We start from the raw sequence: 9,849 nt of genomic DNA, 5'->3' as shown, positions 1-9,849 counted from the left end.
ATTGCTTCTTGCATTCATGAATTAAGAGAGATGCTAGCTAGTGGGCTAAACTTTTATATTGTTTGTAGAGTTGCTTTAGTTTCCGCAGATTGATTAGAAGGCAATGAACCCTTAATTTGTTACACGGCAAGAATAAAAAAGGAGAAAAATAACCAATAGATTTCATGCCCAAGAAGGGCAAAATATAAGGTGTCATGTTCAAGTGGAAAATTCCCAAAACGTTAATGAATCTTAATGTGTGTAAGAAAAATATCTGCTCTATCTTTCTAGTTCACTTTTTAGTTTTACAGTGTAAAATGTGAGATTTTACCCTTTAAATAAGGAACATCATTTTTTTAATTAATATACTTTTTAAAATGTACCCGAACTGTAACAATCCACATGAGGAAGGTTTAGATTAATTTATTTATCATAGTTTTTGAATGCAGACATAATTTCATAAAGTTTTTGTTAAATAATTTTATGTTAGATAAATAGACTCTTGTGGAATAAGCTTCTTTTCTTCTTCTTCTTCTTCTTCTTTTGTGATGGAATAAATCCTCAGCCAAGCACTTTCTTCTCTTATGATTGATTTTGAACTTTGGTACAAGAAAAATCACATTTGGTTCATCTCAATTAAAGAGTTTATTCATTGATTCATAGTTACATACAACAAAATCTCAATTACAATGAAAGAATTTGTAACTTTGTAATAAATTATGTATAAAAATTCAAATGTCATTAGATTTTTTATAGGAATATAACGTACAGGAACAGGAACTTTTGCTTGTTCCTTTCCTTATAATACTCTAGCATTACTAGGATGGATCTTTAAACATTCTACATTGAGGATAAAGAATAAAAAAAAAAAAAACCAATTCTATCGTCTTTGGAAATTAAACACCTTTATGGAAACGGTAAAGATTCCTCCAAAGAGTACTGTGAACCCAAGAATTACAGCTGCAACTACGCCCAGAAATTCATGTTTGAAGTCAAAGACATTTCTCAAGTATTGTTCAACTGTCTCACCGTTGCTGCCATCCTCAAGGGTGTCCTGTATATCTCCAAATTGTGAAACAACCAATCCATAGAAGGTCCAAGATACTGGACATATCCAATAGTACCATCTCCACCACACAGGAATACTCTGTATATAGAACAAGTTTGAAAGAGTGGGAAGAAAGTTAATCCTCATCAAGATATGTGTAGAGTATACGCTAAAGATACCAAGAGCTTTGAAAAAGAAAAAATTATGAGAAAGCAGCACTTACAGGTCGTGGGATGATGAATCCTGAAAAAAGATTCCATAGTCCATAGAAAGCTGAGGAAACTATCGCTGCAATGTGGTGGTTTGGTGTGACAGCCACAGCCATCATGCCATAAAAGGTAAAGTACAGCAAGGTGAAGTACATAAAGAACAGATACCAGAAGAACTTAGCAGCGGTCCATTCAAATCCGATCATTGCATAGACTATACAGCCGTACACAGCAGATTGAACAAAAATATATGGTAACTCGATTAAGACCTGTAGTTGCAAAATGGAAGTCAATAAAGTGATACTATAAAATTGTTACAACTTGCTTTACTGTTTGGACTCTTCAAAATGTATAAACTTACCTGGCCAATGGCATATGGCATGGCGGAATACATTCCAGCAGCTCTTTCTCTATAAAAGACTGTCCTTTCAACGGCCACAACAGGCTGCACAGATGCAGCGTTCTGGATGCCAAGAAACAGAACAGCAGCATACATTGAACCCATTGCATTGGTCAGATCTTGTTGCCTTTTCCTGTAATTTCACAATGTGTCAAATATATGAAGCTGATAAAATCCAACATTGAAGTTTGAGCTTTTGTGCTTGAGTTGTAGCTTACGTTTTAGTGCCAAGGTCCCAGAACAGTGTCCCAAACATCAATGCTATGACAGTTGTAAAGAGAAATCTCACAGCGGTATATGGTGGGTTGCGCCAATATGACAAGTGCTGCTTCCATAAGCAAGCTTGACACTGAGTCAAGAATGGTTGAGAGTACTGAGTTGGAAAATACAGTTCCTTTGTACTTGGGGCAGGTTTGCTTAAATCTTGAATAAGAGCTTTGTTTCTCCTGAACAAATGCCATGCATCAGTAGCAAATTCAAGGTAGGCCATTAGCCACATTAGACCTTATGCTGAATAAAAGTAATTACTTGAATCAGTATATATTTTTTGCTGCAATGATGTAACAGAGCAGCCTATTTACCTGTACAGTTCTGAATTCTTATAGATATCAGCAAAATCAACACCCAAAGCTAATTCCTGTGCAGTTGTGCTAACTTCCAACATCCAAGTTGCTGGATTGTAGCCATCTTTGATTTTGCTAACTCCTTGGATACCCTGGCGAAGATGAACATTATAGTGTTAGATAGTTCAGGTGAATGGAGAGATGAATGAGTTAATGTATTTTGTAATTTGTGGTCTTGCATTACATCTCACCTCAAAATACTTGATAAGATGTTTAGAGTGGTGTCCTAATGGCCCCACATATATCTCTTGTCCTCCCCGCTTCATAAGGAGTAGCTGCAATGGTATGTTTAATTAGTTACACAATTACATTAAAAACCAACTAAAAAGTAGCAACTTCCCTTTCAAATTTTTAATTTCTCACCTCATCAAATGCTTCAAATATGTCAATACTTGGTTGATGGATGGTACACACAACTGTTCTTCCAGTGTCCACTGTGTTCCTAACTGTTCTCATGACAATTGCAGCAGCTCTTGCATCAAGCCCTGAAGTTGGCTCATCCATGAAAATTATAGAGGGGTTTGCCACAAGCTCAACTGCAATAGTAAGCCTCTTGCGCTGTTCAGTCGACAAACCATTTACACCGGGTAAGCCAACTAGTGCTTGCCTTAATGGATTTAGTTCCACAAGCTCCATGACTTCCTCAATGAACATCTGAAATCATATGTTGAAATAAAACCATCAATTTAATTCAAGACAAAGTGATCACTAGGAAAATATTTTATTTTGTTGGACTCTGCTGTGAGGATTTCAATCTAGATAAACTGACCTATATACCCCATACTCAAACCTTTTAAACAAGTTTATTAAACAATATAAACTTTGGTAATTGGTAAAAAAAAAAGAAGAAAATCACTTTCTTTTTCAACTCAATTATGTGTGCTAACTTTCTTGAATTCATCCTAATCCATAATCAATGGATGGGAAACTGTTATCAAACTCAAAGCTTCTCAACTTGAACAAACCCTGAGGAGTGGAAATCAAATTTTGTATTTCCTTAGCTTAGTAAAAGCCTCTAGGTTGTAGCAAAGTAGAATAAGAGAATTGAAATATCTTAGGGTTTCAAAATGCCAACCTTTCTGGTTTCAGCATTGACTTCAGCGGGCAGTCGAAGCCAAGCAGAATAGAGCAAGGACTCATACACAGTGACATGAGGAGAGTGAATATCATTTTGCTCACAGTATCCAGATACTCGAGCAAATGTTTCTTGCTTCTTTGGGTAACCTGAAACTGTGATGTTCCCATCGATAAAACCACCAGTTTTTCTACCAGCCAGCACATCCATCAGAGTGGTTTTACCAGCACCACTAACACCCATTAGAGCTGTGAGAACGCCTGGTCTGAAAGCACCACTAACACCCTTCAATAGCACCAACCTATCTTCAGTGACACCTTGTTCTTTCATTTCCTGCAAAGTTTCAATTCAACCAAATAAACTCATATTTCTAGATGACATTAAACTGAAACAAGACACAATCCAACCATTGGACAAATTTGGTATTTGTACATGGAACCTTATGTTACCTGTGGCATATCGACGGAATATATTACGTCATCAAATGTGATGGAATGTGGCTCAAATGGAAGAACCATTCCTTTTTTCTTGTTGCCAAGGGCACCAACAGTTGCCTCAGTCATAGATGAGGACTTGGATGAGGTGCTTCTTCGAATGTCATCTTGAATTTCTGCATGTCAATTAGATTTAATATTGTATACAATGGCTTGTATCCAACGACATTGAACACAAATATAAACAAGGTCTATACCTGATTTAGTTGCATGACTTGAGCTACTTTCATAGTTTGATAACTGAATGCTTCCGCCAGCTCCAACTCCATTCTCTTGCTCATTGCTTACAGAGTCTTTTGATATTACAGCCCGAGGCTTCTCAAATGCTGCATATTTATTGGAAAAGGGGTAAAAGATTAGATTTCGCTTCCAAAGAGAGGCATAAATTTTAAGAAGGTAAAGCTATACTCACAATTTAGATAGGTAAGAGCCAGAGTAAAACCGAAGTTGAACAATAATGTGAATCCAATCATTGCCCCTACTCCAATCCAATACCAATGTGGATCTTGGAAGAAGCCCCGAGCCTTCAAAACTTCAATTCCCACTGATTCTGTTACGTTTGGACGCACCTTCAATATGAAAGAAAATATAAAAGATCAGCAAATTGTGAATAATAAAAGCAGAACTGTAAGCGTTGCAAATTCAAAGCATTTACATGGTTCCACTGGTTGCCAAGGAACTCATTAACCATCAATGCATTTTGCCCATACATCATTGGCGAAATCCAGTAACCCCATATCCACCATTTCTTTATGTCCTCTGTGACATTATATAAAGAAAGTTGATCAGCATTGTTTAAAGTTCAATTTTCATTGATAGTTTGATTTCCTATTCTGTTTCTAACACTTAACATACCTCGTGACAGGACAAAGCCACCCAATGCAAAAAGCACCAGCAAAGCAAATGACCCAAAAGTGTTAGAAACAATCATGTTTCTACCAGTTGCTGCAATGAACCGAAACAATCCAGAAGCCATCTGGTTAACAAGAACAAGGATGAAGTACTGTCTAAACAGCCTGCACAAGATAAATTACTTGCATGTCAATTTGGATCAGAGCTAGTGAACAAGCAATTATATATGCTACTAGGCAAGTACCCCATGACTTTTTATCGTCATTACTTTATATACCTTTCAACATTTGGATCAAACCCAATGACATAGTAGGTTAAAAATACCCATATGGCAACTTCCACAAATGTGATAGGGATCTTAAGTATCCATGTTGGTAGAGCATATGCCCATGAAGGAAAGAATAGGAGGTCTCTTTGCTTATAAAAGACAGGAAGCTTAGCGATGGTCATGGAAATCTCAGACATTCCGTTAAACATGATCGTAATCATGCCAAAAAACAAAGCACCCATATAGATCTGTCCCCACTCAACTGAATCTCTTTTCATTTCAGTCCTCAGGAAGAGTGTCATGGTAATAAACGCCATCACTGTGATCTAATAGCATAAAAGAAAATAAAAGGACGTTAGAGTCATGATCATATACACCATAATTGGGGTCAAAGAATTAAATATCATTAGTACGCACTTGCATAAACTTGAAGATATAAACAAAAGAGTTTCTCTTCATTAGTAGATATTCCCTTGAGATGCAAGCCTTCGCCAACTCCTTCAACCCAACACCATACTTTTTGGTTGTCAAAGCAGCTGGGTGGCTCTTTGTTTTTTCAAATGGAGTTCCAAGTTCATCACCAAGTTGCATTCCCACGTGGAATGATTGGAATGCTTCAGCAAATTCATTGGCCGTGACAAACCTGTATGGTTGATCTCTACGTATCCAATACTGCATTTGATCTTTCCTTGATGTCACCTGCAATTAATTAAGTTGAGTAATATGGTCGAACAGCAACTTTTTTACAATGAAGAAAGGAACAAATTCTTTATCAAGACTTACTTCTTGCAAGAAGTCAGCCACGCCTTTTCTCTCAGGACACCTGAAGCCCATAGATTCAAAAAAGCTCAGCACGTGTTCACGACGACCCTGATATACAACTCGACCATCAGAAAGGAGAATAATGTCATCGAAAAGATCATAAGTCTCTGGAGCTGGCTGCAGAAGCGAGATGACTGCAGTTCCATTAAGGATGTGAACAGTTTGCTTGAGCGAGTTCACAATTTGGAAAGTTGTAGAACTGTCCAGACCGGTAGATATCTCATCCATAAACAGTGCCTTTGCTGGTCCGACCAGCATTTCACCTATTTCAATGAACATAATTAAATTTGATGATAAGAAATTTTGGGTACTTTGGTAATGGAATTAATGGCTTGATTGATTTAATGAGTTACCTGTTGTGACACGCTTCCTTTGTCCTCCAGAGATGCCCCTTAACATTTCGTCCCCGACCATTGTGTCAGCACATATTTCCAGTCCTAAAATCTGTAAAAGTTATGGCAAATGCATTCAATAAGGATTTTTCTTAGTTGTTGAATATCCTTCAATATACTTGAGAACTTTCTGTAATATTACCTTTAGAATATAATCGGTAATTACATTTGCTTCCTGACCTTCTGTTGCTACTGCCTGCAAAGTTAAAAATGACAACGTGAAACATATTAATCATGATGGAAACAAGATTCTTTAGAATGGGAATTCTGGTTATATAAAACTAATCTTAATTTGAATTCCATTTCTGAATTTCAATCAAATTTTATTTCCTTTTGTCATGAACGAAAAAAACAATTAGCTCGAGTGCATAGAACATGACTTTAAGCTACATATGCAACTAATTTTTCCAGGAGGCCTGAAGAAGAACTAAACAGGGCAGGCATGCTGCCAGTGAGGATGAAAAGGTGTCCATATTTTACATTACAATGGCTTCTTAGTTCTTACCTTCATGAAGACATCAATATCAGGATCAGGTTTAATGTTTGCTTGTTTCTCCCTTCTTGACAACTCTGCTAACATCTCTGTCAACGCCCAAAACAACAAAATGTCATTTTTTGAAGAATCGAAAATCATGTAGAATTATACCAAAAAAAAAATTATGTTGCAGAAAAAATGTTAAAAAAAATCATAAGGGTTGGTATCAATCAAACTAACCATAACGATCTCCAACCCCTTGGCATCTTGCAGAAAAGGCCAAAGTTTCCCTCACAGTCATTTCGCCAATGTGAAGATCATTTTGACTGATGTAGGCAGCTGTTCTTTCGGGCACAAACTCATGCATACCATGCCCATTGTAAGTCACTCTCCCCGAACACTGCATGAGAATTTCAGTTTCAAATTAGAAATAAGAGCAAAGAAAGAACCTTGATGTAAAAACAAGAAGCCTAGAAAGGAAACACCCATTGAAAGAAATGTAAATTTTCTAGAGCACCTTGAGGGCAGGATCAAGCTTCCCAGCTAAAGCCAACAGGAGAGTTGTCTTTCCAGAACTTGGAGGACCCAAAAGTAATGTCAACCTGTGATAAGTACATGAAAAGACAAAATTAATACTATAAGAATTCCAGGGTTTCCTGGTTTTATGTTTGACAATAAAAACATCAAAGTCCAGGTGATGATGGAAACTGAGATCGCCATGTTACCTGCCCGGCTTAATGATGCCACTGACATCGTTGAGGATGGTCAAGTGTTTCTTTCTACTAGAAAGAATGCCCACTTCATTCAAGAAGCCCTTTAATCACAACACAAATTGAAACGTGAGAAAGAACTCTAAAAAGCCAAAAAAAAAAAAAAAGATGAAAAAGCAGTTCGTAGAATGATAAGAAAGTAATGAGAATTTTCTGGGTTGCTACCTCAAATATGCTAGTAGTGAAATTAAGAACGGTAGGCAATGCTCTGCTTCCGACAAAAGCTTCAGCGTCGATATTTAGATGTTCGAATCGGACTTCGATTGTGGGAAGATCGATCCCAACCCTGAAATTTCCAAGGCAATGATACTCGAGTTGAGAACAGGATCTCCAAGGACTAAAACAGAGTTCCTCTGTTTTCTTAAGTCTTTCCCTCCAAAATTATTAACGTTAAAATGCTCTTTTACCATTTATGTTTCTCAAATTTTTTTTTATTTCAGAATTCAACATATTATTCTGTTTAAATTAAGATATAACTTTTTAAGTTTAAGGAAAATCGATTACAAAAATTAGTAAATATAGAATTAACAGTTACTACATAAAACAAAATAGTTCTTCATAATTATCAATTTAAGTCTCTTAATTTTTTTAAAAATAATTTATTAATTTTTTATCATTAATTTTCGTCAAGTGAATAATATCTAAAAGATAAATTAAATTTTAAAACAAAAATTTAAGGAATGTTTGATTTTTAGAAGAGCATTTAATCAAATTATTTAATTTACATTTCTTTTTTTTTTTCCTAGTAAGAAAACAAAGAAAAAAAATACAAAAGTTGATTACCTATCAATACGGTTCTTGAGCTTCAACAAGAACTTCTCATTATCTTCCTCTGCAACTTTGACCAACCTCTCAAGCAGAGTCCTCTTTTCTTGCCATCCAAGGTCATGAACATCGATTTCATTGGCACCACCTTGAGAGCTAGTCAATATACCTTTCCTGAGACGAGCAACAGTAGGTAGTTTCTCAAGTGCAGCCCATTTTAAAGCTTCTTCATCATCCTCATCTCGGGAAGACCTCGAAAAGGCTTCCACAGTATTGCTTCTCCATATCGAAGAACTACCTGCTCGTAAACTGCCCCGTAAACTGCTGCTCGCTTTATATATATCCCCGCCTTCCATCACCGAAAGAAATGCCAACACCCACCAAAACCAATGAAAACTTTCAACTTCCGGAGCTCAAATGAAAGAATGAACGAACAAAAGAAAAATGGGGTTTCCCCTGTTCAAAACAAAGAAACTCTAGAATATTTATCGAGGAAAAGAAGGCGGTATCCTTTTGTTAACAGGCTGTGTCCTTGGACCAAAAGAAGAAAAAAAACAGGTGTGAGGCTAAGGAAGAGGGTGGTGCAAGAAAATTGAGATTGGCTCTATATATAAGGCCGTTAGCAATAATGCTGGCGGCCTAGTTCTTGTTATCTGTCAAAAGTCCAAAGTTTCCAGGGTGTTTCGTGGGATTGAATTAGATGGAGGGCAGCATTGTGTACATGAGGATATTGGAGATTCTGTGAGACTGTTTTAAGTCTTTCCCAACTTATATTTTTATTGTGACAAAATCAATTGCATCCAATGCCACCTTTCTTGAAATTGAATATTATTTCACTTCTACTCGTGTCTTTTTTCTTTACTGTTTGCATTTCGTAATTTTCAAACAGTCCTGGCTCCCACGAAATGGGTCCAATTTCGTTTTTTTTTTTTTTTTTGTGGTGTCATATATATTCCTTAACAAAATATTTGCAATCAAATAAAATTCGGTCTAATTGTTTTGTTTCTTTTTTCCACGTGCTTAATTAAAATAATCCCAATTCAAATTTTATTTAATACTATTATTTTTTCTTCATTAAAAGAATAATAAATAAGTGGAAAATTAGTTAGGTAAATTTTATATTTTTTTCCTTTGTTTATAGGAACCCAATTCAAATTCTCTTCTTCTCTTGCTCATATTTAAAATAAAATTATTGGCCAATTTTAAAAAATATTATTATTTTATCATGTGAACCATCAAAACGAAAGGCTTAGATGACATAGTTGCTGACCAATGCCATACTAGTTAAACTCGAACTCGAAAGCATCAGAGAAATTTTGAAGAAACATTATTCATAGAAATTCCACTTGAGATTAGTGCCAGTAAATTTTTCAAAGCATGCGAAACTTGAGATGAGACACAGCGACAGCGTCGTCTAGTCCAATTGTCTTGCTTTCTGATTGTTTTCAGTTTCTTGCTTACCAGTACAAGTACATCACGTCACAAAATTTTCCAAAGGTATTCGGAAATCGATTCCATATTGAATTGGCCACGGTCCATTTGATCTTGTGGAAATTACAAACATCCATTCATTTTGAAATTATTATACATAGCAATCTTATTCTGTAACTTAAAACCTTTAGGTGTAAAAATAAGTAAGTCTTCGTAATGCCTAGAAATGTTATGGACACGCTGAAT

General features: G+C 36.0%; 1 protein-coding gene across 1 annotated transcript; it reads right to left on the bottom strand.

The window, feature by feature from the left end:
- Positions 1 to 696: 696 nt before the first annotated feature.
- Positions 697 to 8,755, bottom strand: LOC18595810 (pleiotropic drug resistance protein 1-like). Its single transcript, XM_018123492.2, has 24 exons — positions 8,191 to 8,755; positions 7,573 to 7,693; positions 7,363 to 7,451; positions 7,155 to 7,239; positions 6,878 to 7,037; positions 6,668 to 6,744; positions 6,305 to 6,358; positions 6,124 to 6,214; positions 5,732 to 6,033; positions 5,366 to 5,647; positions 4,958 to 5,274; positions 4,684 to 4,844; positions 4,484 to 4,587; positions 4,241 to 4,397; positions 4,026 to 4,154; positions 3,784 to 3,944; positions 3,335 to 3,667; positions 2,623 to 2,913; positions 2,451 to 2,534; positions 2,218 to 2,351; positions 1,855 to 2,082; positions 1,598 to 1,769; positions 1,251 to 1,505; positions 697 to 1,126 (listed from the first exon to the last, which is right to left on the bottom strand). The coding sequence occupies exons 1-24, from the start codon at positions 8,526 to 8,528 to the stop codon at positions 860 to 862; spliced, it is 4,392 nt and encodes a 1,463-aa protein (XP_017978981.2). The 5' UTR covers positions 8,529 to 8,755; the 3' UTR covers positions 697 to 859.
- Positions 8,756 to 9,849: the final 1,094 nt, after the last annotated feature.

Source organism: Theobroma cacao, chromosome 6 (assembly GCF_053813885.1).
Source record: "Theobroma cacao isolate CCN51 chromosome 6, ASM5381388v1, whole genome shotgun sequence".
Taxonomy (NCBI): Eukaryota; Viridiplantae; Streptophyta; class Magnoliopsida; order Malvales; family Malvaceae; genus Theobroma; species Theobroma cacao.
Note: the sequence above shows the minus strand (reverse complement) of the source record. Positions and strands in the feature narration are given on the sequence as shown.